General features: G+C 42.2%; 1 protein-coding gene across 1 annotated transcript in view; it reads right to left on the bottom strand.

Moving 5' to 3' along the window:
• Positions 1-14,859: 14,859 nt before the first annotated feature.
• The window catches only part of LOC123991484 (YLP motif-containing protein 1-like), a 56,735-nt gene continuing 52,913 nt past the window's right edge, over positions 14,860-18,681 (bottom strand). Inside the window, exons 21-23 of the mRNA XM_046293102.1 lie at positions 18,222-18,328; positions 17,580-17,769; positions 14,860-15,795 (exon numbers count right to left, since the gene is read on the bottom strand). Of these exons, the coding sequence (XP_046149058.1) occupies positions 17,623-17,769; positions 18,222-18,328 (254 nt within the window). The 3' untranslated portion in view covers positions 14,860-15,795; positions 17,580-17,622. The remainder of the gene's footprint in view (positions 15,796-17,579; positions 17,770-18,221; positions 18,329-18,681) is intronic.

Genomic DNA, 18,681 nt, shown 5'->3' with positions numbered 1-18,681 from the left:
TTGAAGCTCTCAACCTGCTCCACTACAGCCCTGTCGATGAGAATGGGGGCATGCTCGGTCCTCCTTTTCCTGCAGTCCATAATAATCTCCTTAGTCTTGGTTACATTGAGGGATAGGTTGTTATTCTGGCACCACCTGCCCAGGTCTCTGACTTCCTCCCTATTGACTGTCTCGTCGCTGATCAGGCCTACCACAGTTGTGTCATCTGAAAACATAATGATGGTGTTTGAGTCATGCCTGGCCATGCAGTTGGGTGAACAGGAAGTACAGGAGGGGACTGAGCACGCACCCCTGGGGTGCTCCAGTGTTGAGGATCAGCGTGGCAGATGTGTTACTACCGTCCGGAAGTCCAGGATCCAGTTGCAGAGGGAGGTGTTTAGTCCCAGGGTCCTTAGCTTAATGATGAGCTTTGAGGGTATTATGGTGTTGAACGCTGAGCTGTAGTCAATTAACAGCATTCTCACATAGGTGTTCCTTTTATCCAGGTGTGAAAGGGCAGTGTGGAGTGATATAGAGATTGCATCATCTGTGGATCTGTTTGGGATAATGCAAATCGGAGTGGGTCTAGGGTTTCTGGGATAATGGTGTTGACGTAAGCCATGACCAGCCTTTAAAAGCACTTCATGGCTACAGACGTGAGTGCTATGGGTCTGTAGTCATTTAGGCAGGTTGCCTTTGTGTTATTGGGCACAGAGTCTATGGTGGTCTGCTTGAAACATGTTGGTTTTACAGACTAAATCAGGGACATGTTGAAAATGTCAGTGAAGACACCTGCCAGTTGGTCAGCACATGCCCAGAGCACACGTCCTGGTAATCTATCTGGCCCGCAGCCTTGTGAATGTTGACCTGTTTAAAGGTCTTACTCACGTTGGCTACGGAGAGCATGTTCACAGTCGTCTGGAACAGCTGATGCTCTCATGCATGCCTCAGTGTTGCTTGCCTCAACGCGAGCATAGAAGTGATTTAGCTCGTCTGGTCTAGGCTCGTGTCACTGGGCAGCTCGCGGCTGTGCTTCAGTAATATTAGTTAATCAGTAATGTTTGAGTTATAGTCAGTAATATTAGTTAGTCAGTAATATTAGTTAGTCAGTGAATCAGTAAAATGAGTGTTAAATGTTGTGGTCAAGCCTGAACTTTGTTTTTCAAATGCATGGCATTTCCACCAAGAGATTCTTTGGTAGGCTTTCTTTAGTGAGGCAATTGGCTTCTGATATACAGTAGTACAACTCATCAATAATACAGTGTCTAAGAAAGCTTCTGCCTGTCTTTGAGGTTTAGCTAAGTGTCTCACAATAATAACCTTCCTCTGCCCACAAGGATAGTCCATAAACAAGTATCCAATATTCTTCTGTCTTTTCCAGGAGAACAATATCTATGAGGCTTGGGGGAGCATTAGTAGCTGTGGTAGGATGCATTTCAAGGAGAATTTTCCCTTTTGATCTTGTGATCTCTACTCCTAAGGAAATTGCTTCTACTATCTGAGTGTAGTCTAATGATTGCAGAACAGAGAAAAACATTGATGTAAAAATAATATCTGTCTTAAGATGTGTCAGGATTCTGGAACCGAAGCTTGTTTTCAAAGGAAGTCTATGCTTAGGCTATAATGAAGTGTAGCAATATAGTGAAAACCTATTTTGAGATGAAAACAATCAAGGGGAACAGGACATGATTCACTCTAGGAATACAATACATTTTCATCCATTCATATTCTGATGTATGCATGGTTCGAGTACATTGTGTCAGCTACGTAACCTGACCACACCACACCTGAACGTGTTAGCTTCACCTTCACCTTCACCCCCCATTTTTAAAATGTAACCTTTGTTTAACTAGGCAAGCCAGTTAAGAACAAATTCTTATTTACAATGACTGCCTATCCCGGCCAACGCTGGGCCAATTGTGCGCCGCCCTGATGGGACTCCCAATCACAGCCGGATGGGATACATCCTGGATTTGAACCAGGGACTGTAGTGACGCCTCTTGCACTGAGATGCAGTGTCTTCGACCACTGTGCAACTCGGGAGCCCCAAATTCATAACCTGACATGTAGGAGGGTCTGACCACAGAGCACCTGAATGTGTTAACTCCATAACCTGACAAGTAGGAGGGTCTGACCACAGAGCACCTGAATGTGTTAACTCCATAACCTGACAAGTAGGAGGGTCTGACCACAGAGCACCTGAATGTGTTAACTCCATAACCTGACAAGTAGGAGGGTCTGACCACAGAGCACCTGAAGAAAGCCAAGTTGATGTTCTTCTACACTGGCTAGCCGAGTTCCAACGTACTCAAAACCTTTTTCTCCGATGTCCAGGTATTAAAAAAGTATCTTGTTAATGACCTATCCTATGGCGTGTTCTACTGGTAGAGTGAATGACCTATCCTATGGCGTGTTCTACTGGTAGAGTGAAGGACCTATCCTATGGCATGTTCTACTGGTAGAGTGGAGGACCTATCCTATGGCATGTTCTACTGGTGTTCTACTGGTAGAGTGAATGACCTATCCTATGGCGTGTTCTACTGGTGTTCTACTGGTAGAGTGAATGACCTATCCTATGGCGTGTTCTACTGGTGTTCTACTGGTAGGGTGAATGACCTATCCTATGGCGTGTTCTACTGGTAGAGTGAATGACCTATCCTATGGCGACTGGTAGAGTGAAGGACCTCCTATGGCGTGTTCTACTGGTGTTCTACTGGTAGGGTGAATGACCTATCCTATGGCGTGTTCTACTGGTAGAGTGAAGGACCTATCCTATGGCGTGTTCTACTGGTAGGAATGACCTATCCTATGGCGTGTTCTACTGGTGTTCTACTGGTAGGGTGAATGACCTATCCTATGGCGTGTTCTACTGGTGTTCTACTGGTAGAGTGAATGACCTATCCTATGGCGTGTTCTACTGGTAGAGTGAATGACCTATCCTATGGCGTGTTCTACTGGTAGGGTGAATGACCTATCCTATGGCGTGTTCTACTGGTAGGGTGAATGACCTATCCTATGGCGTGTTCTACTGGTGTTCTACTGGTAGGGTGAATGACCTATCCTATGGCGTGTTCTACTGGTGTTCTACTGGTAGGGTGAATGACCTATCCTATGGCGTGTTCTACTGGTGTTCTACTGGTAGAGTGAATGACCTATCCTATGGCGTGTTCTACTGGTAGGGTGAATGACCTATCCTATGGCGTGTTCTACTGGTGTTCTACTGGTAGGGTGAAGGACCCATCCTATGGCGTGTTCTACTGGTAGAGTGAAGGACCTATCCTATGGCGTGTTCTACTGGTAGAGTGAAGGACCTATCCTATGGCGTGTTCTACTGGTAGAGTGAATGACCTATCCTATGGCGTGTTCTACTGGTAGAGTGAATGACCTATCCTATGGCGTGTTCTACTGGTAGAGTGAATGACCTATCCTATGGCGTGTTCTACTGGTAGAGTGAATGACCTATCCTATGGCATGTTCTACTGGTGTTCTACTGGTAGAGTGAATGACCTATCCTATGGTTCTACTGTGTTCTACTGGTAGAGTGAATGACCTATCCTATGGCATGTTCTACTGGTGTTCTACTGGTAGAGTGAATGACCTATCCTATGGCGTGTTCTACTGGTGTTCTACTGGTAGGGTGAATGACCTATCCTATGGCGTGTTCTACTGGTAGAGTGAATGACCTATCCTATGGCATGTTCTACTGGTGTTGACCTATCTGGCGTGTTCTACTGGTAGTGAATGACCTATCCTATGGCATGTTCTACTGGTAGTGGAGGACCTATCCTATGGCGTGTTCTACTGGTAGAGTGAATGACCTATCCTATGGCATGTTCTACTGGTAGTGGAGGACCTATCCTATGGCGTGTTCTACTGGTAGTGTGAATGACCTATCCTATGGCGTGTTCTATGGTTCCTACTGGTGTTCTACTGGTAGGTTGAATGACCTATCCTATGGCATGTTCTACTGGTAGGGTGAATGACCTATCCTATGGCGTGTTCTACTGGTAGAGTGAAGGACCTATCCTATGGCGTGTTCTACTGGTAGAGTGAAGGACCTATCCTATGGCGTGTTCTACTGGTAGAGTGAAGGACCTATCCTATGGCATGTTCTACTGGTGTTCTATCTGGCGTGTTCTACTGGTAGAGTGAAGGACCTATCCTATGGCATGTTCTACTGGTGGTCCTATGTTTCTACTGGTAGAGTGAAGGACCTATCCTATGGCGTGTTCTACTGGTGTTCTACTGTTCTACTGAGTGAAGGACCTATCCTATGGCGTTCTACTGGTAGAGTCTATCTGGTGTTCTACTGGTAGAGTGAAGGACCTATCCTATGGCGTGTTCTACTGGTAGAGTGAAGGACCTATCCTATGGCGTGTTCTACTGGTGTTCTACTGGTAGAGTGGAGGACCTATCCTATGGCGTGTTCTACTGGTAGAGTGAAGGACCTATCCTATGGCGTGTTCTACTGGTACTGGTAGAGAGAAGGACCTATCCTATGGCGTGTTCTACTGGTGTTCTACTGGTAGAGTGGAGGACCTATCCTATGGCGTGTTCTACTGGTAGGTGAATGACCTATCCTATGGCGTGTTCTACGTGTTCTACTGGTAGAGTGAAGGACCTATCCTATGGCGTGTTCTACTGGTAGAGTGGAGGACCTATCCTATGGCGTGTTCTACTGGTAGAGTGAATGACCTATCCTATGGCATGTTCTACTGGTGTTCTACTGGTAGAGTGAATGACCTATCCTATGGCGTGTTCTACTGGTAGAGTGAATGACCTATCCTATGGCGTGTTCTACTGGTAGAGTGAAGGACCTATCCTATGGCGTGTTCTACTGGTAGAGTGAAGGACCTATCCTATGGCGTGTTCTACTGGTAGAGTGGAGGACCTATCCTATGGCGTGTTCTACTGGTAGAGTGAAGGACCTATCCTATGGCATGTTCTACTGGTAGAGTGGAGGACCTATCCTATGGCGTGTTCTACTGGTAGGGTGAATGACCTATCCTATGGCGTGTTCTACTGGTAGAGTGGAGGACCTATCCTATGGCGTGTTCTACTGGTAGAGTGAAGGACCTATCCTATGGCGTGTTCTACTGGTAGAGTGAAGGACCTATCCTATGGCGTGTTCTACTGGTAGAGTGAAGGACCTATCCTATGGCGTGTTCTACTGGTAGAGTGGAGGACCTATCCTATGGCGTGTTCTACTGGTAGAGTGAAGGACCTATCCTATGGCGTGTTCTACTGGTAGAGTGGAGGACCTATCCTATGGCGTGTTCTACTGGTAGAGTGGAGGACCTATCCTATGGCGTGTTCTACTGGTAGAGTGGATACCTGAATGGGCAAACCGATGTTGAGATAAAATCCCTTAATTGAAAACAATCACTGAACACATAACTGTGGGCAATTAGCTTTTATTCAAATAGTTCATACATGATTTATTGACAAAGACAGTCGAAAACAGTGTGTTGACCCAACACACAAACACACCAACTAAATAAAATGCTACAAAATGAAATAACAAAAAGCATGAATAACTCAGAATGTACTTACTGTTTTGTTTCTTTGCGTCCCCATACAGCTCACTCGGTGTATCACGTCCCAGCTGATAAAATGGTTTAGTAATTTCAGAGAGTTCTACTATATTCAGATGGAGAAGTTTGCCCGCCAGGCCCGAGTGGAGGGAGTTAACAGTGTGAGGGATGTAGCAGTGACGAGAGACTCGGAGCTCTTCAGAGCCCTCAACATGCACTACAACAAGGCCAATGACTTTCAGGTAGGCTAGAACATCTCGTTTGTGTATTCAAAGAGAATCTCGCTCCTGTCGTCATTTAGCCTCCTATGCCCATCCTGATCTAGAGTGTTTTCATTCTGTTTTGCTAAGTGGATTTACACTGAATTAAAAAAAAATTAAAAATCTGTATAGCGGAACAGAATGTAAGACCAGGATGGTGGTAAGAGGCTAGTATTCATTGTCCTGCTCACGCCTTCACCTCTAATGTATTTATAATGCAGATGTTCACCAATAAATACATCTTAAGTTTGCTCAGGTGGATCAGACAGCCAAAGGATAACATAGTATGCATCATACATTGTTTATGTTTATTTAAATAAACAAATAAACACAAATAAACAAAACAAAAAACACTTCTGTTTGTTTATAAAGATGCGTTTGTGGAGGTTTTGTTTTGAAGCCACAAACGGGCCCCCCGAATCAAAGTAGCCCCAAAACATCAAAGACCACCACCATACCCACATTTAAAAAAATACTAGTGTTTACTATAGAATACTCTTGTACTTACTATATAATTATATTGTATTCTGTAGTATACTATACTACTCTAGTTTCCCTTGATCATGTAGTGCTTACTGTATAATTGTGTAGTATACTGTAAAATATTATACTCCACACTATAGTATACCTCGATCATGTAGTGCTTACTATATAGCATATGGTAGTATTACTGTATGGCAAATTGTATCGATATGCTAATAATAATTTGCATATGCCCTGCCCATTCCCCACCCCCATATCCCACCCATGAGTGAGAAACCTGCATGCCAAGTATAGTCTATATATTGTGTTCCCAACAGGTCAGAGAAAAGGGTCGACCCTATGAACTGAGCTGTTCAGACCCCAGCCCAACTTATAGGTTTTGGACAATTTGCTCTTTTAATATTTCTCCAGTTGATTTCCTAAGGACAAAACCTTATAAAAAGTAGATAAGATAAAACAAAATATACAACAGAAATACCATTGTAAATACTACAGGCTACTGCAGTAATGTTTGCAAAAAATACAGTAAATACTAGTCTACTGCAGTACTGCACTACTACACAAAAATACTACGTATACTACAATCATATCAACAAAAACATTAGAGTAAACACTAGTGTTTTTTTGTGCAAACAAAAACAGTAGTACTTTTTTCCCTATGGGTATTTTACAGTAGGCATGGGGTTATTTTCTTCAAGTGCATCATTCTTTCAACAATAAATATATAAATATATGCCATTTAGCAGACGCTTTTATCCAAAGCGACTTACAGTCATGTGTGCATACATTCTACGTATGGGTGGGGTGGTCCCGGGGATCGAACCCACTACCCTGGCGTTACAAGTGCCATGCTCTACCAACTGAGCTACAGAAGGACCACAACACAACCAACCACTGATGTGCGTGGCCAAAGAGCTCTAATTGTCATCTGACAATAACACTGGTTCCAATCCAAGGGCCAATGCCGTTTGGCCAACTCCAGGTATTTATTTTACACTTGTTGGATGATATTACACTAGAATGATGCAGAAAATAACCTCAAATTTCACAGTGGATCTTTGAAGTTATGGGGCTATTTTGCTTCCGATGGTCCTGGGGCCTTTGTTTAGGTCAACAGCATCATTAACTTAACTCACTGCCAGGATATTTTAGGCCAAAACTTGGTTGCCTCTGCTAGAAGACTGAAACTTGGCCGCAAGTGGATCTTCCAGCAAGACAACAACCCCAAGAACACATCAAAAATTCAGAAAGAAATGGTTAATTGACCACAAAAATAAAAAATGTGCAACGGCCATCTCAGTCTCTGGACTTGAACCCCATTGAAAACCGATGGTTTGAATCAAAGAGGACAGTCCGTAAGAGCAGACTAAGAATATCAAGCGTCTGGAAAGATTCTGTATTGGACGAATGATCTCAGATCCTTTCCAATGTGTTCTAGAATCTCATAAAACAGAGTAGGAAAAAGGCTCCGTGCCATTATCCTCGCAAGGGCAGGTATTGAAAACAGGGGTACCAATATCCCCCCCCCCCCAGCTTTTAGATCATTTGTTGTGAACCTTTTTTCTGTGCTCTTATATTAGCATTAAAAAAAAGATCAATTTGTTTTGTTTTAGAAATCGCTCAGTGTTTGAGTTTAGTTTTTGTTGCTAATCTTTATCTCGGGTGCCAATAATTTTGGGCCTGATGAACAACGTTCGTTCAGAGGGGAAGAGTTGGAGAGTTCATTACTTTTGTTGTTGTTGCTTATTCTGTCAGATGTCTTGCTAAAGCTGGTTGGAGACTAGAATAGTTTTCATTAGTCCATCAACAGAGACTGAAATGCTGCCACCCCCCACTCCCTTCAAACAAGCCTCCTGCCAGCCTGTTTACTGACCCAAGCATTGTGATCTCCTCTCTCAGGCCCCTGAGCTCATGACGCAAGTCATTTAGAACAACAGATGGGTGCCAAAGATCCACAAAAATGAATTCATTTCCTGCTGAAGAAATACCCATTTGTTGGCATAAAAAGCATGTATAACTTACCATCAACACATCTGACAAAAGTGACAGAATTACATTGTATATGAGAAAATGTTCCATATTCTACTCCGATGTCATCATACAGTCCTTGGTCTGTATAGGTTAGAGCTATAAATGTTGATCTCAGGGATGGTCAGTCATTGCATCTATAGCTCTTGTCTATACATTTGCAAGTGGTTACATTTCTCGAGCACCCATCATATTTTTTTTATCCAAAATGGTGGCGGCTTTGTTTGAATTGCAGATTGCCCTTTTGAAATCTAACTGATTGTGCCTTTTATCCACAGGTCCCCGACAGGTTTCTTGAGGTGGCTGAGATCACACTACAGGAGTTTTACATTGCCATCTCTCTGGCCAGAGACTCAGACCCATCCTGGAAGAAAGTAATCTATAAGGTTATCTGTAAACTGGACAGTGACGTACCGGCTGAATTCAAAGCCCCCTTCACAACGTAGAAAGAGTCAGACAAGAGAGGAGTTTAACCCAGGATGATTGGCGCTGTATATATATATATATCTATATATATATATATCTATATCCCTGCATGTCCCACTGAATTTAAGCATCCTTCAAAAAGCTCACCTCACAACATAGACCTTTTTGCAATTTGATTTCCACCATTCCTCTCCTTTAAAAAAACAAAAACAAATTAGGGAAGAGGAAACTTGTAAACAAATGAGGGAACTTGTAAACAAATGCACGGGTAAGAAAAGACTCCTATAGTCAGAGAGGTGTGTTTAATCCTTGTATGTATAAATATTCTCTCTTAGTGCCAGAGGCCTCTACTGAATATATGTCACTATCAATGTTGACAGTTCTGGATAAAAGCATCTGCAAAAATACCATATTAACCGCAGTAGACCTACAGCTAAAATACCATATTAACCGCAGTAGACCTACAGCTAAAATACCATATTAACTGCAGTAGACCTACAGCTAAAATACCATATTAACTGCAGTAGACCTACAGCTAAAATACCATATTAACCGTAGACCTACAGCTAAAATACCATATTAACCACAGTAGACCTACAGCTAAAATACCATATTAACCACAGTAGACCTACAGCTAAAATACCATATTAACCGCAGTAGACCTACAGCTAAAATACCATATTAACCGCAGTAGACCTACAGCTAAAATACCATATTAACCGCAGCTAAAATACCATATTAACAGCTAAAATACCATTTTAACTGCAGTAGGCTTGCAGCATCTGCTAAAGACCATATTAACTGCAGTAGACCTACAGCTAAAATACCATTTTAACTGCAGTAGGCTTGCAGCATCTGAAATACCATATTAACTGCAGTAGACCTACAGCTAAAATACCATATTAACCGCAGTAGACCTACAGCTAAAATACCATATCCATGCTAAAATACATATTAACCACAAGACCTACAGCTAAATCTGCCAGTAGACCTACAGCTAAAATACCATATTAACCACAGTGACCTACAGCTAAAATACCATGTAGTTGTGCTAAAATCCATATTAACTGGTAGACCTAAGCTAAAATATATTTCCAAATGGACCATATTAACCTATTAGACTACAGCTAATACATGTGAATCCAAATGGAATTGGCCTGTCGAGCAGCCTTATTAACCACTATATCATTTTAAAACCGCCATAATGAATTGTACAATGTATTTTTTTTTGTTGTTGCTATATCAACACGATTAACAATAATACAAGAGGCCTTGGTTCACGTTTTTTTTTTTTACGTACATCAATTGAAACAAGCATTTCGCAGGCATATTAAGTACCTGCAGTATGTTAGGATTATTTGATTAGATAAATCAAAATATCTGTTTTCCAACTCTCAAGAGGACAGAAGGCAGACTGTGGCAAAGGAAAAAGACAGAGACAAATAAAAGCCACAAGAACAATATTCTTTAATATTAAAGCACGTCACAAGTAAGCTTTCTTTTTCTTCTACTCAAGACAATTGTTTTTTACAAAAAAAATAATTGTTGTAATTGATGTGACATGTATACAGTCGTGGCCAAATGTTTTGAGAATGACACATTAATTTTCAAAGTCTGCTGCCTCAGTTTGTATGATGGCAATTTGCATATACTCCAGAATGTTATGAAGAGTGATCAGATGAATTGCAATTAATTGCAATGTTCCCCTTTGCCATGCAAATTAACTTAATCTCCCCCCCCAAAAAATTCCACTGCATTTTAGCCCTGCCACAAAAGGACCAGCTGACATGTCAGTGATTCTCTTGTTAACACAGGTGTGAGTGTTGACAAGGCTGGAGATCACTCTGTCATGCTGATTGAGTTCGAATAACAGACTGGAAGCTTCAAAAGGAGGGTGGTGCTTGGAATAATTGTTCTTCCTCTGTCAACCATGGTTACCTGCAAGGAAACACGTGCCGTCATCATTGCTTTGCACAAAAAGGGCTTCACAGGCAAGGATATTGCTGCCAGTAAGATTGCACCTAAATCAACGATTTATCGGATCATCAAGAACTTCAAGGAGAGCGGTTAAATTGTTGTGAAGGTGGCTTCAGGGCGCCCAAGAAAGTCCAGCAAGCGCCAGGATCATCTCCTAAAGTCGATTCAGCTGCGGGATCGGGGCACCACCAGTACAGAGCTTGCTCAGGAATTGGCAGCAGGCAGGTGTGAGTCCATCTGCACGCACAGCGAGGCGAATACTTTTGGAGGATGGCCTGGTGTCAAGAAGGGCAGCAAAGAAGCCACTTCTCTCCTGGAAAAACATCAGGGACAGACTGATATTCTGCAAAAGGTACAGGGATTGGACTGCTGAGGACTGGGGTAAAGTCGTTTTCTCTGGTGAATCCCCTTTCCGATTGTTTGGGGCATCCGTAAAAAAGCTTGTCCGGAGAAGACAAGGTGAGCGCTACAATCAGTCCTGTATCATGCCAACAGTAAAGCATCCAGAGACCATTCATGTGTGGGGTTGCTTCTCAGCCAAGCGAGTGGGCTCATTCACAATTTTGCTTAAGAACACAGCCATGAATAAAGAATGGTACCAACACATCCTCCAAGAGCAACTTCTCCCAACCATCCAGGAACAGTTTGGTGATGAACAATGCCTTTTCCAGCATGATGGAGCACCTTGCAATAAGGCAAAGGTGATAACTAAGTGGCTCAGGGAACAAAACAATGATATTTTGGGTCCGTGGCCAGGAAACTCCCCAGACCTTAATCCCATTGAGCACTTGTGGTCAATCCTCAAGAGGCAGGTGGACAAACAAAAACCCACATTCTGACAAACTCAAAGCATTGATTATGCAAGAATGAGCTGCCATCAGTCAGGATGTGGCCCAGAAGTTAATTGACAGCATGCCAGGGCAGATTGCAGAGGTCAACACTGCAAATATTGACTCTTTGCATCAACTTCATGTAATTGTCAATAAAAGCATTTGACACTTATGAAATGCTTCTAATTATAATTCAGTATTCCATAGTAACATCTGACAAACATATCTAAAGACACCGAAGCAGCAAACTTGGTGGAAATTAATATTTGTGTCATTCGCAAAACTTTTGGCCATGACTGTAGACTCTACAGTAGAGTAACAATATATATTTGTAAAACACTGTAGAAAAATCCCATTTCACTTCATACAGTTGAAATGAAACACGGTTGAATGACACTGAACAAGAAAATTAAAACGCAACATGTGAAGTGTTGGTCCCATGTTTCATCTGAAATAAAAGATCCATACACACAAAAAACACATTTTCTATAAAATTGTTTGTTTACATCCCTGTTAGTGAGCATTTCTCTGTTGCCAAGATAATCCAACATGATCATTACACAGGAGCACCTTGTGCTGGGGATAAAAGGCCACTCTAAAATGTGCAGTTTTGTCCCAAAACATAATGCCACAGATGTCTCAAGTTTTGAGGGAGCGTGTAGTTGGCATGCTGACTGCAGGAATGTCCACCAGAGCTGTTGTCAGATAATTTAATGTTCATTTCTCTACCATAAGCCGCCTCCAACGTCGTTTTAGATCATTTGTCAATACGTCCACCCGGCCCCACAACGTGTGTGGTTTGCTGATGTCAAAGTTGTGGACAGAGTGCCCCATGGTGGCGGTGAAGGTTATGGTATGGGCAGGCTACGGACAACGAACACAATTTAATTTAATTGTTGGCAATTTGAATGCAGAGATACCGTGATGACATCTTGAGGCCCGTTGTGAGGCCCATTTTTTTTTTTAAGGTATCCGTGACCAACAGATGCATATCTGTATTCCCAGCCCATGTGAAATCCATAGATCAGAGCCAAATGAATTTAAATTAACTAATTAACTTCCTTATATAAATCGAAGTAATTGTTGAAATTGTTGCATGATGCATTTATATTTTTGTTCAGTCTAAATATTCATTAGCTACTAAATATTGATTGGTAGAAATGTGCTTTGTTAGGTATTTTAGTATTTTAGAAACATTCTGTAACTAAACACATTTTTAAATTCAATATTACTCACCTTGACTTCGCTCTGCTGAAAGTTCCAGCCGTTGCCCAGGAAACGTCTAAGCTCCATATCGGCTATGCTAATTGAACAAGGTCTTCAACAGGTGTTCAGGTGATATCTTCATAGCCAGCAACATCTGTTGATTTGTCACTCAAAGCAGATGTTTGAGAGGCATGTAATCTAGGTCTTGTGTATCTTCAGTAAAATCGCATCACACACCAATAGGACAATAGCTATCCCCGGGGCAAAGAGATGTATAGAGATCGCAGCGCTGTATTTGTCCCATTATAGCGTCTGAACGCATGGGCAGCACCATTGAGGCCATCTCCATTTTAAAAAAAAACAGTTGTACCTTTTTGTCTTCTACAACTTCTATGAGCAGGTAAACAAACTGAAAGGGTGACCTACCTGGAGTGTGTTGTTTGTATAGGTATAGAGACGAGGTTGGTGACGTACTGTCACCTGGACTGTGTTGTTTGTACAGGTATAGAGACGAGGTTGGTGACGTACTGTCACCTGGACTGTGTTGTTTGTACAGGTATAGAGACGAGGTTGGTGACGTACTGTCACCTGGACTGTGTTGTTTGTACAGGTATAGAGACGAGGTTGGTGACGTACCTGGAGTGTGTTGTTTGTACAGGTATAGAGACGAGGTTGGTGATACACCTGGAGTGTGTTGTTTGTACAGGTATAGAGACGAGGTTGGTGACGCACCTGGAGTGTGTTGTTTGTACAGGTATAGAGACGAGGTTGGTGACACCTGGAGTGTGTTGTTTGTACAGGTATAGAGACTAGGTTGGTGACGTCCTGTCACCTGGACTGTGTTGTTTGTACAGGTATAGAGACAAGGTTGGTGACGCACTGTCACCTGGAGTGTGTTGTTTGTACAGGTATAGAGACGAGGTTGGTGACACACCTGGAGTGTGTTGTTTGTACAGGTATAGAGACGAGGTTGGTGACATACCTGGAGTGTGTTGTTTGTACAGGTATAGAGACTAGGTTGGTGACGTACTGTCACCTGGAGTGTGTTGTTTGTACAGGTATAGAGACGAGGTTGGTGATGCACCTGGACTGTGTTGTTTGTACAGGTATAGAGACGAGGTTGGTGACGTACTGCCACCCGGACTGTGTTGTTTGTACAGGTATAGAGACTAGGTTGGTGACGTACTGTCACCTGGAGTGTGTTTGTACAGGTATAGAGACGAGGTTGGTGACGCACCTGGAGTGTGTCGTTTGTACAGGTTATGGAACATTTCCTCACAAGTATAATTATTTGTCTGATCCATCATGATGACCATAATACAATTGTGTGATCCTTCCTTAACCCATAGGAAGGTCCCACCCAATTTGACTACTTCAAAATGGTGATAGTCCTCAATGGACGCTGCCCATGCTAAAACAGTTTTTTTGGGGCACTAAGAGTATAGACCAGTTGTTTAAATTTAAAAAGAGAAGTATGTCCTTCTATACAGTGAAACAGGTGGCAACGCTGAGACAGCTCCTATGGGCTCTGGTCAAAAAGTAGTGCACTATGAATGGGAATAGGGAGTCATTTGGGATGCAGGTTTTGAGCTACAGTACAGAACATTTGGTACAGTATGCCATTCAACAACCATTCACAACACAGTGTATTCCTCTCAGATTGTCATAATTGACAATATTCACTCAACAGGATCATATAACCACTGCATGATAATCTCAGATTGACAGGTCAGAAACAAGACAGTCTGGATTATACCTGTGTAGTCAGAATTTATTTTCCGTCCAATTAGCAATAGGAATAAAAGTCATTGACGAGAATACAGAAGAAGGAGAAAGCCCCTTAGTGGAGTTAGGGCCCGGTAATGCTTGATATTGCTGACGAGAGCCTACTGTAAAAATAAAAAGAGGTGGCCATTGATAGTTTAGTTTTCTTTTTGGCTCGATACCTATTAGGACATCTTCATACAATATTAGGAACACGTCGTTTGCCTCAGTTAGCAAGTTGATAGTGTAGAATTGACCATTATCAGAAACGTTTAGATTTTCGGTTGTGTTTCACAAGCAAGGTGATTCTGCGTGACTGTCACGGATTGTTTATTGATTTGTAAGATCATGTAAACGGCACAAAATATATACTGGACTTTCAATTCAGTATTTTATTTGTTGCAAGAAACAATGAGTGTGAACTTTCTTAAAGTTTAGGAGGTTAAATTATGTGAAATGCAATGAGGTAACAGATTTTTTGAATTAAAATCAAATTAAAGACAGTGATACTATGTGGTTTGATTGAGTACTGAAAACTCATTTCATTTTGCGTTACCCAACCCCCCCCCCCCCCCCCCCCCGACACACACATGCACTGAGAGGCAAAGGGTAAGACACAGTGCAGCCTCCGTGTAGCAGTTTGAGAGTTCCTTGCTCATGGGCACAATGGCAGCCAGTGACTCAAGACACCAGCAGTCCATTTTCCACTTCCTTGCTAGGCTCAGGGCTTGAACCAAATACCTTCCTGTTTCTGTTCCGCCACTCTAACCTAGGCTACATACTTCCTGTAACACAGTAGGACCTTAGAGATACGAACGCAGAGGGAAATGGAGGTTGTTTTTGAAATACTGAAATATTCGTAACTTAAAAATAAAATAAAATAAGAGACAAAAAAAAAATATCACCATAAAATTAGGTTTGTATCTTTGAGGTTCTACTGAATGTGGTTCACATGAAAACAGACATCACAGAAGACTCTCCATGACGTAGCCCATATGACCACTCACACGAGACTCTCCTGCTTGTTTTTGTGTGTGTGTGAAACCTTTTATTGTTTTCTTTCGGTTATTTCTTAAAATAAGCAACAGTGCTAACATACACGTAGACGTTACAGCTCGTACAGTATAAAATGAGAAGCACACTGGTGCAAAAAAAACAAACAACTTACCAATCGAAAAGCATAGGATGAAAGAAAATAACTACACAATTCTAAATGAATTCTAAATTCTAAATATTCTAATGGAATAAACAGCTACGTATTTCCTAAACGCCGGCCTGTAGAGTGTGTCTGATATTCAGTCTGCAGACCTAGAGGAGAAAAAAAAGAAGAAAACGGATTGAAAAATATGCAACACATATATATATATATATATATATATAAAACAAAAAGAGTAATCTGCAATTGCTACATCCATCCAAATGGACTTTTCAATTAATGATCTTACAATAACAATACATCTTCCAAAATTAGGAAAACATATAGCCAACCAATGGAAAAACACCTGTTTTGTTACGTGTAATTAAATTGTAACAATTTAACTACACTGAGCAAAAATAAAAACGCAACATGTAAAAACTGTGAAATAAAAGATCCCAGAAAGGTTCCATTTGCACAAAAAAAAGCTTATTCCTCTCAAATCTTGTGCACAAATTTGTTTACATCCCTGTTCGTGAGCATCTCTCTTTTGCCAAGATAATATCAGGTGGCACATCAAGAAACTGATTAAAACAGCACGATCATTACACAGGTGCTGGGGACTAATGGCCACTAAAATGTGCAGTTTTGTCACACAACACAATGCCACAGATGTCTCAAGTTGAGGGAGCGTGCAATTGTCATGCTGACTGCAGGAATGTCCACCAGAGCTGTTGCCAGAGAATGTAATTGTTGCCAGTTAAATTTCTCTACCATAAGCCGCCTCCAACATCGTTTTAGAGAATTTGGCAGTACGTCCAACCGGCTTCACAACCTCAGACCACGTGTAACCACGCCAACCCAGGACCTCCACATCCAGCTTCTTCACCTGCGGGATAGTCTGAGACCAGCCATCCGGACAGCTGATGAAACTGTGGGTTTACACAACCGAAGAAGTTCTCCAAAAACTGTCAGGAACCGTCTCAGGGAAGCTCATCTGCGTGCTCGTCATCCTCACCGGGGTCTTGACCTGATCGGTAGCGTAACTGACCGCAGTGGGCAAATGCTCACCTGCGATGGCCTCTGGCACGCTGGAGAAGAGTGCTCTTCACAGATGCATTCCGGTTTCAACTGTACCGGGCAGATGACAGACAGCGTGCATGGCGTTGTGTGGGCGAGCGGTTTTCTGATGTCAACGTTATGAACAGAGTGTCCCGTGGTGGTGGGGTTATGGTATGGGGCAGGCATAAGCTACAGACAACGAACACAATTGCATTTTATCGATTGCAATTTGAATGCAGAGATACCGTGACGACATCTTGAGGCCCGTTGTCGTGCCATTCATCCACTGCCATCGCCTCATGTGTCAACACACAGCCCAATGTCGCAATGACCTGTACATATTCCACAGGACACAATCAACAGCCTGATCAACTCTATGTGAAGGAGATGTCGCGCTGCATGAGGAAAATGGTGGTCACACCAGATACTGACTGGTTTTCTGATCCACACCCAGACTTAAAAAAAAAAAATGTACACATCAGTGACCAACAGATGCATATCTGTATTCCCAGTCATGTGAAATCCATAGATTCGGGCCTAATGAATTTATTTCAATTGACTCGAGTTCCTTATATGAACCGTAACTCAGTCAAATCTTTGAAATTGTTTCAGGTTGCGTTTATATTTTTGTTCAGTGTAGATGCATTCTCATTGGTCATTTAAGTCATTGCTTTTCTCCCCCCAAAAAATAGTAGTTACTTCAAATCAAATCACATTTTGTTGGATGCTTTCACATAGAACATGTGTTTCATAACTCCCAAATCAGGGTCAAAATAACTACTAGCCTCCTAGCTCCTAGCTCTCCTAACTGTAATAAACAAAGACACATCATTACGTCAACGCCCCTCCAAAAAACACAACAAATTAGATGATGAATAGAATGTAATGGACATACCTATAAACCAGGAAGCAGGGGTGGGGGCAATGATCTTCTGTTACTAGAAATACTTAGTGCGGTTCAGAGCTCTCTGAGCTATCTGTCCGCTCTGGTCGGTGATTTTCTCCCAGTCTGTTTGACCCACCACAAAGCCGATATCACGCTTGCGCTCTGCGTCCTTCTGCTCTTCGAGGTCAGCCCAGCGAACCTAGACGACAGGAAGGAAAACATCCAGCGGGGTCACGAACAGGAAATGGGTCATGAGCAGGAAATGGGTCACGAGGTGTAGGCATGCTATGTTCATGCTAGCTAGCTGGTCTGACATTTGCATTTCAAGTTAAATATTCTAGTAATATTGCGAAAGCGTATTTAAGGAGCACACCCAAACCACGATCAAAACCAACAGTTTTCACCAATAGATAATCCAGGCGCCTTGGATTATAGAGATGTTGTGACTGGTCAAACGATCACATATCTCTATAGTCGGTCAGGCTGCCATTGTAAATAAGAAGTAAATAAATAAAGGTTATTATAAAACAATATAATAAATAACACGCGACACGTTTTGGGAAATGTCAAACAATCAAATATTCCCTGGTTTGTTAAAGAGAAACAGGTAAGGAGAGAACATAATATATATAAATATATAAAATACTTTACCCTCTTCTTGCCAGGCTCAGAGTGGCGTGTGGCGTAGTCGTCCGTTAGCTGAAAGTCGTCTCCCTCCCTCTTCCTCTTCCCCCCCATCACCAGGCCGTCCAGCTTGTCTGTAAGGAGAAGAGCGCTCGCCACGTCACCTCACGACCCAGCAAAAAAAAAAAAAAAAAAATATCGCTACTTCACCGGTATCGCGGGTCACCGTGACGACGATGACCGCTCTTCCTTAGATTCTGTATTATTGACATTTTTACTTTTTTTCTGGCTATAAATATTTAGAATGTTCCTTAAGGTTACACGTTGTCCGGTTTTATCACCAAGGATCCCCTCAAATCAAAGAGTCGCCTCCTCTCATTTTGATATTGAAGCAAGGAGAATTGAGCACATTTTTTTTTTGCCCTTCAAACTGTGTGCACAGTTTAAAAGCAAGCGCAAAATGGTAATTGTAAATATGAGTTGATGT

Source organism: Oncorhynchus gorbuscha, linkage group LG12 (genome assembly GCF_021184085.1).
Source record: "Oncorhynchus gorbuscha isolate QuinsamMale2020 ecotype Even-year linkage group LG12, OgorEven_v1.0, whole genome shotgun sequence".
Taxonomy (NCBI): Eukaryota; Metazoa; Chordata; class Actinopteri; order Salmoniformes; family Salmonidae; genus Oncorhynchus; species Oncorhynchus gorbuscha.
Note: the sequence above shows the minus strand (reverse complement) of the source record. Positions and strands in the feature narration are given on the sequence as shown.